General features: G+C 44.0%; 1 protein-coding gene across 5 annotated transcripts in view; it reads left to right on the top strand.

The window, feature by feature from the left end:
- cyld (cylindromatosis (turban tumor syndrome)) overlaps positions 1 to 14,514 on the top strand; it is a 36,559-nt gene continuing 22,045 nt past the window's right edge. For 4 of the 5 annotated variants that reach the window (XM_080766761.1, XM_080766759.1, XM_080766760.1 and 1 more), the window contains exons 1-5: positions 1 to 341; positions 2,147 to 2,393; positions 3,425 to 3,727; positions 7,155 to 7,475; positions 10,912 to 11,017. In XM_080766761.1, coding sequence (XP_080622887.1) covers positions 2,202 to 2,393; positions 3,425 to 3,727; positions 7,155 to 7,475; positions 10,912 to 11,017 — 922 coding nt within the window. In that variant the 5' untranslated portion in view covers positions 1 to 341; positions 2,147 to 2,201. The remainder of the gene's footprint in view (positions 342 to 2,146; positions 2,394 to 3,424; positions 3,728 to 7,154; positions 7,476 to 10,911; positions 11,018 to 14,514) is intronic. The other variant, XM_080766758.1, reaches the window with a different exon arrangement.

Below are 14,514 nucleotides of genomic sequence, written 5' to 3'. Positions count from 1 at the left end.
GCTCCATGATGTTGAGTTGTGTCATCTTGTGTAAATAATCTATTTCATAACTAACAGAGCTGCGGTTTCGCACCTCCTTTTCACTCTTTATTTGGGAACAGAGGCTAATAAATAAATGCGGACGGTACTTTACTTATTGCGGAGGCTGGCGGAGTCAGACCACCCTGTCCGCTGTTCGTCATCAACAGCTAGCTGGGCTAACTAGTTAGCTGGCTAGCTTCTCTGCATCAGCCAGTGGAATCTCCCCTTTCTCTCTCAACAAGCCGATGCTTAATTGGGACACCGTTGGCATAATGACAGCCGTCCCGAACACCTGACTGACTTCCAGTGAAGGTAATAAGGTAAGACATGGCTGCTGCAGTTGTTGACAGTCATTCATTACCACATGCCTTCACTGTCTTGACACATTTGTGTGTGGGTGTTTTACCCGACATTTGCTGCTAGCTACTTCCTCCTCTTACAGTCAGGGCCTTGAATCATTACCACCTTGACTGGGAAAGGGAAGACACGCACGCACGCACGCGCGACACACACACACACACAAACACACACACACACACACACACACACACACACACACACACACACACACACACACACACGGGATTCTAATATTGTTTTATGCTGCGGACCGAGGGCTACACCTGTAATGGTTTTGTATAGTATGAAATGTTCGCTTCATCAAGATACAGTGTTAGCTAAATGCATGAATAATCATTGTATGCCAGTCAATAAAACAATAACATGAATTTAATGAATCTTTTACCCATCAACTGGCTGATGGGTAAAATATGACATGCAGCCAGCAGGCACCTGTCATCTCAGGCTCTTATGTGACCATGTCTGATCAATGTCTGATCATGTTATCTATCTGAGTCTGACCCTAGTACTGTCATGATTCACACCCAGAGCCAAGGGGAAATCCAGATGCTGAATCATTTGTCAGAAGCTGCTTTCTAGCTTCACATGATCACATGATGTGTTGAATGCCCAATAAGAATAGGATGAGAGAATTTGATCTGAGTGGTATTTGATTTTGTGCCTTATCTCAATGAAATAATACAATGTCCAGTAAACTATCTGAGTACAGTAAGATCTGTAATCGGAGCGCAGAGTCAGGATCAGCAAAGTCACAGGAACCTAAGTTCATCCCTATAGATTCTAAATGAAATCCCAGAGAAATCCTATCTGGCATCAACCCTTGACATCCCATTCATCTAAACAAAAAAGTCCTATCTGATTGTATTAAACCACGTTAAACTCACCAAGATTGCAATTGTATGGAAAGCTCCTCTTTGTACCTGTCAAATGTTGGTTGTGATTAGCTACTTTCTGTGAAGTGTGAATATATTCCTAAGTGTTCCAAATGGCACATAACGCAGTAGGCAGCAGGATGTTACGTTGTTGAAAACGAGTAATGCATTGACAGAAAGTAGCTCATAACATGTATACATAACATGACTATAAATCCAATGCTTTGTACTGTACTTTTGAGGATGGATCATTCCAATTCAACTGGCCACATTTCTTTCACTATTTGCATTCTACATCCTTACTTTAACCTTTACAGTACCATCAGCTAGATTAAACCAACATGCTGGAACTGATAGATATCCATATTACTCACTGTTGTTGAGTAAATTGATTGTTTTGCTGGCTTGACTGCCAAATGATTGAAGGTAGGGGTGTAACGCTGTATACATTTTAACAGCAATACGATAAGTATCACGATACATGGTTGATAATACGATGGACGATATTGGTTATATTCATGTAGAAAACAGAAGAATAAATTATTATTATAACTAAAGCTAGCAAAATAAACTAGAAAAAAAAGCTCTACATATTTCACATTATTTTGGCTATATGTATTATTTTTTACTGTACATGCCGAGTACAGTAGTACACCTGGATGCAGAGGTCGTTGTTGTATTGCGTCCCTTAACTATAAACTGCGTTTTGGGATTCAAAATGCATCCTATTTTTAATCTCTGTACGATACAATGATTCAAAATCAAGTGTGAAACATGTGGATAGTGCAGGTTTTTAAGGGAAAATATATGGATATAAATAAGCAAACAGTGATTCACTGGCAAATACATAGACATATTTGAACACATTATGGACAAACCCCTCCCTCTCTTAGACCACAGGTCAAGCTTACCCCCCCGCCCGCCCATCCCTACGTGGAGCATGCAGCCATGAGCTCGTCGTCGCTGTGGAGCCAGGACAAGCCCAGCGGGGGTTTCCGGGAGGACTGGCGCTTCTACATGGTGGTGAAGGAGTGCACGGTGGAGAAGCCCCCCCAGAAGACCCTGCGGGTCCCGCGCGGCAGCCTGGGCCAGGCCTGCCAGGAGCGCAACAACCTGGGACGCACCCTGCCACCCAGCAAGGTTGCCCCTCATCTTCTGTTATCCCATTTAGGCCTGACGTCGAAATTTATAAAATGTCTTCTAAATCCTGACAGTTTTCCGTCAGGATTTGCTCCACGTTTTCACGATTTTTTTCAAAAATAGCAGACCTACAAGCTCGTAGCGCGCCACTCGGTGGCGCGCTATGAGCTTGTAGATCTGCTATTTTTCAATAGCTAAATTATAACATAATGTTTAAAACACCAAAAGGGGTTCCCGTACAGAATGGGTTATTATTGTACAAAAGCATTATTCAACCTGCTCCATTGTACTCTTCTGTATGTACATGTGTCACTGGTACGCGAGAATGGAATCCCAAGTTTTCCCTACCGTCACCAGGATTTTCCAAACTGCGGTGAAAAGTTGACTCGGTCCGGTCGAATGAAAATACCTAGGATTCGCCACTGTCACTATCACTGTTCAATCCTTGGTATCTTTAGCGTTCATGTGTGCTCAGCCTCAGCAAACAGCAGCAGCGGACAACAGCTGCAGCCTATTTTATAAAGATCGCAATTCGTGCTAATGAAACAAAACACTACACGGTGACGGTACAGGATTATTATTTCATGTCAAAACGTTCAAATATCAGAAGATGATGTTACCCAGGTAAAGTAATGCGTCACTCTGGAGTTAAACATGCAAAGTAATTTCTGAAAAAGACATAAGCCTAACCCTTTTTAAAATACTATCATACTATCATTGTTGAAATAATGCCATTTAGGTCAATGATATAACATTATGTTGTGATATAATAATAATATAGCACCGGGTAAACTGTCTTCCTTGAGAACGTTAGGTTCTGGTACGATGACCCCATGCCATCTCGAGTTTTGTCCCCTCAGCCATTGCGGCAATAAACAAACTGCCAACCTGATAAGATGGTTCTGTACACAGTGGGGGCCTCATGTTTTTGTATTGTCTTGGTGTTGTGTTGTTTTGATGTGGGTGTTTGAACAGACCTGTGAAGACAAATATCCTTCTGGACAATAAATATTCTTCTTATTATTATTAAGGGCAAGCGGAGCCTCCGCATCCTCGACCAGACCAACGTGGTGCTCAGCCTGGACGAGCGCGACGTTCTGGAGCTGGACGAGAAGCTGGCCGAGCTGCTCTTCCCCATCACCAACTGCGAGGAGCGCTATGCCCTGCTGCGCAACAAGCCGCGGCTGGAACGTGCGCGTGACATCGACTGTGGCTCCAAGGTGCGTGTGCAGCTGCGGTCCGGCGACGAGCCGCTGCCTGGGGTGGTTCGCTTCAAGGGTTCACTGCTTCCCGACAGGGCTCTCTCTGGGATCTGGTTTGGCGTGGAGCTGTTGGTGAGTGAGAACCCTCTCTTGTCACACGTACTGTACCTGTGTTGTTTGTTTATGTCATTCACACTAGGGCTGGGTATTGCCAACAGCCTCACGATTGATACGTATCACGTATCATACACAAACAGCTGTGGGTGCGGCTTCAGTTCAGGTGGATCACCACCCATCACCACCCACCAGGCAAACCAGGCATACTTAATGAACTGGTGGTTGTGTCCACATAAAAATGACATTTTAACAAATAATGTACACTTCTTTGAATAAGTGTACATATAATAATAATGATAAGAAGAATACCTGATGATCATGTTTTAGGGTGGAAAAAAATCACGGCACTCCATCTTTAAATGATTTGTGAGTCGTGAAGGTCGTAAAAGTTTGAGAACCTCCGGTATTGTAATTGTATAGCAGACGTGAAGTCCACCTCTCTGACAGTGTGATAAAACTGGTTCCAAAAACAGTTCCAAATGTGATGGAACCGATTCCTGTTCCTCAATTTCGAAGCTGCTTCTTCTGATTCCTCCGGTTCCGGATCTCATCATCCCGACCAGACTTGTTGGATGCATATATGAATTTGTATCATGCCATCCAGCTGTCTTTTGTCACAGTGCAAACTGTCATCATTCAAGTCTGTCATGCAACATACTATGCAGACGGGGACATGGGTAAAGCTCTGACATAACAAAGCGTTGCTTATTGTAGCACAATGTTGGGTTTCTCTCACAGAATGGAGGCTGTAGGCTCCATGAGTGGGATGCTGCTTGGACACATGCAACTCAACTCTTGCTCAGTATAATCGGCACTGCACATTGTTCTTCTCCAACTGCTGATTTATGTGATGATAATTGAGCAATGCCCTGGCATTACTTTAGTCATTTTTCATAATCTAAATGTCTGGTGTGGGCCATATAATGTGGGTAGTTATATAATTTGCTGTTTGCGCTGAGCTGACCAGCACTTACAACTCATAAGTTGTTATTCATGATTATAAACATTATAACGAGTGTTATAAATGCCTAATGGAATTATTATAAATACTCTTATAATGCATTATAGACACAACCTTAATAATATACAGTGTTATTACATTTTGTTTTTTAACAACCTCACAACGTGTGTGTTCTCCTATTGCAAGTTGCAACGTGTTGTGAGATTGTAAAAGCGGTTAATTTAGCTGTTTTCGAAAATGTTTGTAATATCAAAGTATACAATAAGGCTTATGTGATTAACACCAGGAAAAGACAAACCTATGATACAGTATGCCATATAACAATATCTCCAATCCCAGAACACATCAAGGGGTTTGACACTAACACCTGCCCACCTGCCCGGGGCAGGTAAATAAAATGGTAGGGCAGGTGAAGTTTGCTACCAGGTTGCCAGACCGGGCAGGTGAACCTTATGAGTGGGGATGCAACCGTCTTCAGTTCACTATAAACACAACACAAGATATAACTGTATTGAATGTGGTCGGAGTGCTCTGCGTCTCTCCCTATCTCTCAACCAAGTCCCTCTCCCCACCCCCCCACCACACACACTGAGCGTGAAGTGGCTACGGCTCACAATATCACCAGGTTGCAAAAGCCATGAGGTTTCTCAAGCCAGGTCTCAAAATTGTGACAATTTTGGTCGCAAATGCACCTGAAATTTAATCTGTGTGATTTAAAAATATATTTGGGAGCACCTGTGCAGCTGTCCATATGGTGCATGTCAAACTGGGGGTCCTTGAAATTATCTTTTCAAATTGGGGTCTGTGGGCTAATAAGTGAAAATTTCGGGGGCCTTGACATGAAAATGTTTCCCTACCATGCATTTGCATTTGTAAGGCTATACTTGCTGTTTTTATTCAGTAAAAAGATATTTACAAAAAAACATTAATATATTCTAAAAGTTAAAATGAACGGTAATTAACAATATTCTTGGGGGGCAAGTGGCCATGACCTGAGGGCAAGTACTGTAGACCATGACCTGTACTTGCCCGACGGGCAAGTGCTTCTGAGACCTTTAGTGTCAACCCCCATCTCGTCTCATATCACAATATCCATATAATATCGATATATTGCCCAGCCCTATCCTCTTTCCTCTTTGGACTGAACGGAGTCTATTCTATTCAACCAATGTTTCCAAGTGAAACACAGATTTGTGCACGCACACAGTTTCCTGACCTTTTCTCTTTCATGGTCATTGTAGGATCTATACAAAATGCAATATTGCAGCTATTGCAATCGCAGATTGCACTTTCAAGCTTCTGTGGATAAGAGCATAAGCTAAATGCCTAATAACTATTATATAAAGCACAGTAGTTTCGGTCTTGAACATCCATTAACCCATTCTGAACGGGAACCCATTTTGGTGTTGGCATCATGTTATGCTTTAGCTATTGAAAAATAGCAGATCTACAAGCTCATAGCGCGCCACCGAGTGGCGCGCTACGAGCTTGTAGGTCTGCTATTTTTTGAAAAATCGAAGAACGACTGACATTTTTAGAATCTGATCTCAGGTCAGAATAGGTTAATCAGACCAGTGTGTGTCCAGTGGAAACCTCGTATGAATCTGATCTCAGGTCAGAATGGGTTAAATGGTCATTATTACTTTGTGTCTGGCACGTATGGTCAGGTACAGCTACACATTCAGCAAGTAGTGCGATGCCAACTGCATGAATCAACCCTTGTACTCATACACCAGACCTGTGGGAACCCTTGTACTCATACACCACTAGACCTGTGGGAACCCTTGTACTCATACACCAGACCTGTGGGAACCCTTGTACTCATACACCAGACCTGTGGGAACCCTTGTACTCATACACCAGACCTGTGGGCGGCAGTGGCTCAGGAGGTAGAGCAGCCGTCTGGGAAGTTGGAACCGGAAGGTTTCTGGTTCGATTCCTGGCTTCATGTCAAAGTGTCCTTGACTGTGTCCTTGACCAAGACACTGAACCCTTAACTGCTCCCGGTGAGCAAGTGAATGTGACGCACTGTAAAGCTCTTTGAGATAGGTCTATGACTACATACAGTATGACTACTGTATGTAGTCATAGACCATGCAAGTTTAAATGTACAATTGTTACCAGGCAGTGAAGAAATTGATGAATATGCAATGTTCAATTTAGGCATTTAGCAGACACTCTTAAACACATTGTGTGCCCACACAACACTTTCAAAATAGTGACCCAGGGTGCCCAATGTTATTTTTGTATTTTTGTATTTTTTTTAAGACGTCCACAGGCGTCCTGGGCACCGCATAGCGGTAATTCCCAGGACGTCTTGGACACAGAAAGTGTTAACTGCCTGTGTGCCACAAATGTCCATTTTATGTCAAATGTAATGTAAAATGTATTTAGCTTTGTTTTTGTTTTGCTCTCCCCCTTGTCTACTCTTATCCCCTTGTGCCATCGTTTTTCATCTCTTCTCTTCACTTTTCACACCAGGAGGAGGGCCGGGGCCAGGGCTTCACGGAGGGCTCCTACCAGGGCCGCCAGCTCTTCCGCTGCGAGGACGAGTGCGGCGTGTTCGTGGCCCTGGACAAGCTGGAGCTGTGGGAGGACGAGGAGGACGAGGAGGAGGAGCTGGGCGAGCTGGAGGTGGACCACGTCAATCTGGTGGATCAGGAGGAGCAGGACTTCCCACGGCTGGAGATCAACTCGCGGGTGCTGGTGCAGACCCGCGAGGGCCCCGAGAGGGGCACCATCATCTTCTGTGACCTGCTGCCCGGCAACGAGAGCCTGGGCTACTACGTAGGCGTCGACATGGTGAGAGGAGGGATTAGAAACGAGCAGGAGAGAAGTGGTGACACAGAAAACGTGTCGGGGAGAGCAAGAGAGAAAGGGAGGAAGAGAGAATGGGAAGGTGGTAGAGATGGTGGAGTCAGCTCTAATTGTTAGTTTTGACCACATTGCTGAAGTCCAAGTCAGCGCTGTAAGGTTTTTGATGAAGTTCTTTCGCTAGCACCAAGTGAACGGTTTTAAAAGCTGCTATGATTAATTGTGTCAAATAATTGCGATTAACAATTGAATTGTGTTTCTGTAGTTGAACGTTATTCTGTTTCACTTTTAAGCTTTGTAAAAAGGTGCATACAGGGTAGAGGGCAGCACGGGTCCACCCGGAACCGAATACCAAGAACCGAGCGAACCGGTTCGGGCCCAGACTTGTCCCTTGGGCAGGGTCGGATCCATTCTAAATTGCCACAGGTCTCGTTCGGATCGTCTGAAATGCAGTTACTCAAAGTTATCCGTGAGGATCCAAGCTTTATATATTAAATCCTTCAACTTTAAAAATAGGTTTCAGAATTAGACATGCGTTTGTTGTAATTATTACATTCTAAAGTCCATAATTATTGTCTGTTGAACAGAGTTAAAGATGAGGGCTGGGTCTCGTCATGCAGTCTCTCTCACTCTCTTTCTCTCGTCATGCTTCTCTATGTGCCGTCTCTCTCTCTCTCTCTCTCTCTCTCTCTCTCTCTCTCTCTCTCTCCTTTAAACCCAATCCCGACAGAGCGGGACACAAACACACACCCACCACTGGCTATATTAATGTAATCATGGTGGGCCCCCTTGAGCGAGCGAGGTGAAACGCAAAGCAAAAAACCTCTCCCCATGCCTTCGGCGGGTTGAGAAGCAATGTTGGACCGTTTTGTTGCTCTGGTAAGAATGTTGGTGCACTAAAATGCACTAATATTATGCAACCCTCTGCTGCGCTGTCTCAAGATGCGGGGTGCACGTCGCTCTTAGAGAGCAGTCTCATGTCATGTAACTGATGAAGCATATGATATAGCAGAGGACACACTATGGGTCCGGATCTATATCGGATCGGATCAGCGCCGTTTTGGTCGTACCGGGTCCAAACAGTCCAATCCTTCTCGGCTCTGTTTTGGACTGGATCCAATCCTTTCGGGGCCGGTTACGGGCGGGCGTGGCAAATTAGAATGTTTCTCGACTCCGTACCGGTTCGGTTCAGATATCACCGGTCCTGTTTCGGACCAGGTCCAATTTTATGGACCCGTGCTACCCTCTAATACAGGGCACATGGGACAAATAACTTGCATAATTTCATAACTTTGTAGTTCATATGAATTGTGTAACTAGCTGATCTACAAGCTCAAAACATTTCACGATGTGATGCGTTCTGAGGTTGCAGATCTGCTATTTCCACTATTTTTTTAAATGTTTTTCAACATGGAAATGATGCGATTATCTAAAATAATTGGCGATTAGGTGATTATAATAATTGTGACAGGCCTAATCCCAGATGTAATTCCATGCAGGTGTTGTGCCTAGTAAAACCTAACTTGAGTCAAGTCAATGTTCTATAGCAATCTCACTGTTATACAGGATATGTGCATGCATTAAGTGAGGGACAAATCGAGTTGCAAATCGAGTGGTAAAGTGAGTTTAACATTGTTAATCAGATAGGACTTTTCTGTTTGCTTGTATGCGCTGTCAAGGCCAGAAAGTATTTTTTTTGCCACTCAATAGGCGTTCTCGCATAACTATTACGATGATGTCATGCGCATACCCTCTATTAGTTGAGCCAAAAGAGTGATTGTAAAACTCTTGTAATGAGGTTGTCTCTATGTCACCTTTTCTGTAATACCTATATCACTGTCAAATTACAACACAAGGCCATAAAACCTAACCTTAATGTCAATTCTGCCATGCAGAATCCTGGCAGAAATGTCCTAAACATAATTATGTATATGTATCTTGGACCACGGTGAAGACAGTACAGTACAGTATACGAATACAAAACGAGACAACAAAAGTGACAAAACTGGGAGTCTGTCTGGGGGACCAGTAACGAGGCACAATACATGGTATACAGGCTATATATTTACCAACTCAAAATGTTATATGGTGCACTTTAGTATTCGAAAGTGAAGGTCAAGAAGTTCAGTTATTGATCAATGCAAGAGCGTACATCACTTCTAAACTATTCATCATAGAAGGATCAGACTAGCATTTGAAGGCTTGTCCTTAGCCATTATCCTTTCCTTATTCTTTCCTTTTCTTTCTTTTACCGCCATCACCGCCATATGGTGGCTGAATTGATACTTGTAAAATTGGAGTATCGAGCTAATCCACGCACCTGCTTAGACCAAAGGGTTCCGGTGCAGAGAAGTTGGTAGCGGTACACCGGTGAAAAGGTTAGAAGGGTTTTGCGGGCATGTGCACCTGGCATTTACGCTTGCTTAGTTTTGCCAGGCTGGAGTTTTAAGATGAGAGTAAGAGAAACTGCAGAAAACCTGCAACACTCCAAATTAGAAGAGTATTCTTATAGGTGCAAGGCTATAAGATGGGTACAAATGGGAATAAAGGAATTGCCAGCAAACAAAATATATGTCCTTTTAACATGGTTTATTACCTCTGGCGAACAGACAACGGACACAGATGGGCCATCCTCAGCGCAGCGCTGAAATGCTGGCTATTACTTTTAAGATGCCTAGTCATAGCAAAAAGATTCACAATATACAGTACATATAAGTGAGACATTTGACTGCTGGCCGTTCGCAGCAGAAATCAGCAGCAGCAGCAGCTTCTGCCCACTCGCAGCATCTGAGCCTCCCTCCCACACGGAGGCATGGCAAGTCACGCGGGGAGTGAGGTAAAGACTTGAGCACTGTATGACCCAACGATGTGGCAGGAGGCCAGCGGGCAGCCTAGGAGGAGAGCCCACTGCTCTGCTTCACTCCACAGCTCCCCAGCCTCGCCCTGCCTTTTCTAGATAGCTACTACTACAGCAGCAGCACCGGCCAGCCTCATACACACACACACACACACGGCTCAAAGCGTGGTCCCAGTGGAGAGAGGAGCCTCAAACTAGGGGAGCGGTAAACTGTGGTAGCTGCGTTTGCAGAGGGAGAGGTGCATTTTGGGTGGCATGAGGTTCCATCGCTTACGTGGAGTGGATAAGAGGAGCTGGGATGTTTTGGCAGTGCTAGGAATCTAGCCAATACACCATGTTTGAATAGATGGGTAGAGAGACAGCATTATTTTTTACTGATTTTCTTTTCTTTCTTTTTTGTTTTAAGCCTGGGGGAGAAACTGAGTAATGATGGTGCCATGGCAGGCTGACACTAGTGCTGAGCGATCTTGATCAGACTCGTATACATGTTCTTTGTGGGGGGGGGTAGCGAGATGAGGAACGCCTGCTGCGAGGGTCACACTACGTCTCTTTCTCCAACTCTTCCAGGACAATCCAATCGGGGACTGGGACGGTGTGTTCGACGGGAAACTGCTGTGTAACTTCGCCAGCTTGGAGCACACTCGCCTCGTCCCCATCTGCGACGTTATGCCAGGTGAGTTTGTGGCACTGTTTAATTCCCGCGTTGACGGCTACAACACATTGGTTGCTTGAATCTGTGCATTTCTGAGCGTTGGGAATCAACAGCGATCCACAGTGTTTTCTGTTCGCAGCAGCGCTGAGCCGAGTGAACGCTCCCGGGTTTGTGTTTGGCTTGCAAGCGGCGAACAGGGGGCCTTTTGTGTCCATGGCTCACTTGTTTTTGAAAGTCAAGTGAGATACTCAGGGTCTTTGTTCTCCGCGTCAGCTTGTTGATTTGTTTGTGTTCCGCCTGTCCTCTCCTGACGAAGCCCTAACTTCAAGCAAAATTAGATTGTTTATTATTTTTTACTAATATACTGCCTACTTAAAACTCTTTATACTTTGAAACCCAAATGCATTGTACAATCAATGGCAGGCCTCATGAAGTGTACTTAATCATAGTGCAAAGATAATTACTGTAAAGGGACAAATCTAACCCCAAACAGAAAGAATTATTTATTTTACAAGTTGCTATTCCTGCCTTATTGGACAGCTCGATGTTTATTTGTGAATCTTAATGCCTACAGGGATACTCTTGGCTGCCTTGCTTCTGTCTTGCTTTTTAGGGATGTGTAATGAAATTCTCATAAGTTGTCTCTGACCTACAATTAAGACATTTTCACTGAAAAGTGACTTTAATGCGACTTGCAAACAATCATGGGGAAGACATCCCCCCCCCACGCACACACACACACACACACACACACACACACACACACACACACCGTCTGTGTGTGTGAGTCCGTCTGTCTGTGTGCGGCTAATTTCCGGCACCGTTAACCCGGTCGATGCCACATTTTGCACACACACTCCCTGAATGCCAACAATGAACCTCTGCCCCAAATTTTCCAGAACGGCCTGTTATAGCGCCACCAAGAGGCCGACTCTTGGCTCCAGATTCTGTCCAAAAATTACACAAATCATTGCACAGTATCTCTATAGTCATGTGTTCAAGACGAATCTGTCCAATATTTCATATTCCATCCTAATTGGCTAACATTGTCTTTCAAAGTTTGCAGGATTTGCCCGTTTTGAACAAAAAGCCTCAAATCCTGAACGCAGCCTGCAATTTACTTGAAATCTTTCACAGACTTTCCTACTAGGCTGAGGAATATATCCCACCCTTTTCACATTGGCCTTTTATAGCGCCACCAACAGGTGGATTTTTGCAAAACACATTTTTGGAACAAAATGCCTCAAATCATCCAATTGCCATCCAAGGCGTAAGAAGAAATGGCACCCTTTTCACATTGGCCTATTATAGGCCACCTTTTTTCTAGTTACTTATGTTATTGTGCCACCCACCGCCCACCACATCAGGTGAGTGGTTAGTTGGTTGGTTGAGTGTGTGAGTAAAACTGGGCCGAAACGTATCTGACTGACTCGACACAGGGCACTGCACTCCCTGTGGTGGTGTGAAACGCGTGTGTCAAATGGAAACACTGTCACTTTAGGCACATTTGGTACAGTATGAAAATTGGTTTCCTGGTTTGCTAGCACTGGTTCTAGTCTCCACATTGAATTTAGATTTCCATTTGATCTTTGATCGTTTATTTTTATTTGTATTTCTTTTACCCTTTTTTTTTGCGAATGCCTAAGCTGTAATCCTGGGCTCTACTCTCCCTCTGCCAACCATCTCTGATTGTCTGGTTACACACAACAAATGTAGTCTGAGGGAGAGCTCTGTTTGGCTTATACAGTATCTCTGTATTTCTGTATAATATTTCTTAGTCTGTGTATCCATTAATAAATGCCCCGTATTTATACTTTGTCATATTATATGACTGTGTTGCGCAAAAGTAGTGAAAATCACGGCACAAAGTGATGCACTATGAGCTTGTATAACTGCTATTTTTTATTCCTTCCCGGTTTTAAGGGGTTAAATCCTTTTAATGTATCAATTATTTTTCTCCCACCAAAACAGACTCCAAATGAGCTTTATTACAATCCTTCTTTCTTTGCCCTGTATCCATATCTAATGGATGTATGACTGCGTCAGACCTGTTTTCAGGAGCTATGTGGCCCATACAGTATGGCCCATACTGTACAGTAGGTCAGAAGCCTATCTCCTGTTTCCATAGCATGAGGCAGTATGATGTACAGCACAAGTACACCTCCTGGACAGGATGCTAGTTTGTAGCTGCCTGTACTCGGCAGCTTGCTGAGTGCCAAGCAGGAATGCACTTGACACCATTTGCACCCCTGACCTCCCAATCTCGGCTCTATATGAATGCTCTGGAGATAATGCAGAGATAATCCATCACGCCCTGAAGTGTTCCAGGTGTGAATGAGCGGCTCATTAGATGGCTAGAATGAAAACCTCCACTTCTTTGGGTCCTTGGGACTGGAATTGCAAACCACTGGTTTGAGTAAACCAGGGGTCTTAAAAGTTTTTCAGGCCAAGCAGTGAAGCACCCCTTATATCTGAGAGAAAGAAATGAAGCAGCAACCCCTACTGTTTAAAATTGTGTTGCAGATTAAACCCGTTTCATAGATTTCATAGATTGCATGCTTGTTTGACAGCACTATCATCAGTGTTGGATTGATGTTAATGTGTAACTATTAGGGTTGTCCCCTCACTCGTAAAAAAGACCCTGAGATACTCCTTCACCTGGGGTCTCATCTAATTCACTGCACAATCAGTTCTCAGCAGCTTTCCTGACCTCATGCTTCCTTCTATGCATGAGGAGTCCAAGCTGCTTCTTTTCACCTGGGGGACGGGACGGGGGGGATTTCCCCAGCCGGACGTAGTGTGTGAAAGGAACACGTTATTCCGACCAGTTCCTTTCCCCTCCATCTGGCCTATCCTAAACTATCCAATATGCACATTTGCACAATGCTCTCTCTTTATTCTTCATACTCATGGTAAGGAGACTAAAGTTCTTATCAGTGCTGTCTGTACCAGAGACAACAGTGAGGGTTTCTTATGCATTGCTAAAACTTTGAATGCCGGAGACTACTGCCGGAGACTACTAAAGAAATTGAAAGTAATTTAATTTGTAATATGTCAGAACTGAGAAAATGTCTCCGTTTGACACAAAAACAGAGTATGTAAGGGATAATGTATGGCTGAATGGTTTATCAAATATAATTCATTTCCGGGTACTGCATCGTCTATTCCTTGCTCAAATGTTTCCAAAAACATTTTTGAGAGCAATGTGACATTGTGTGTGCGTTTACATGGCTGCCATGTTGGAAACGGCAGTAAATCAAGCAGGGCACAGCTGGTGCTCCGGAGGTTTGATTAGGCCTCATTCACACCTAAAAGACACCTGTCTTGTCCATGTCTTGTCCGTGTTTAATGGCCGCCCCCAATGCATTTCCAATGGAAGTCACATGGTTTGGCCATTAAACACGGACAAGACGGGTGTCTTTTAGGTGTGAATGAGGCCTTAGGCATCGGTCTGTTATAGAGTGGAGCAGTCTGTTATCAAGAAATAACACACTGCTGAATTCTGCGATTGACCAATC

Source organism: Protomyctophum bolini (assembly GCF_963924005.1).
Source record: "Protomyctophum bolini genome assembly, chromosome: 1".
NCBI lineage: Eukaryota > Metazoa > Chordata > Actinopteri > Myctophiformes > Myctophidae > Protomyctophum > Protomyctophum bolini.
Note: the sequence above shows the minus strand (reverse complement) of the source record. Positions and strands in the feature narration are given on the sequence as shown.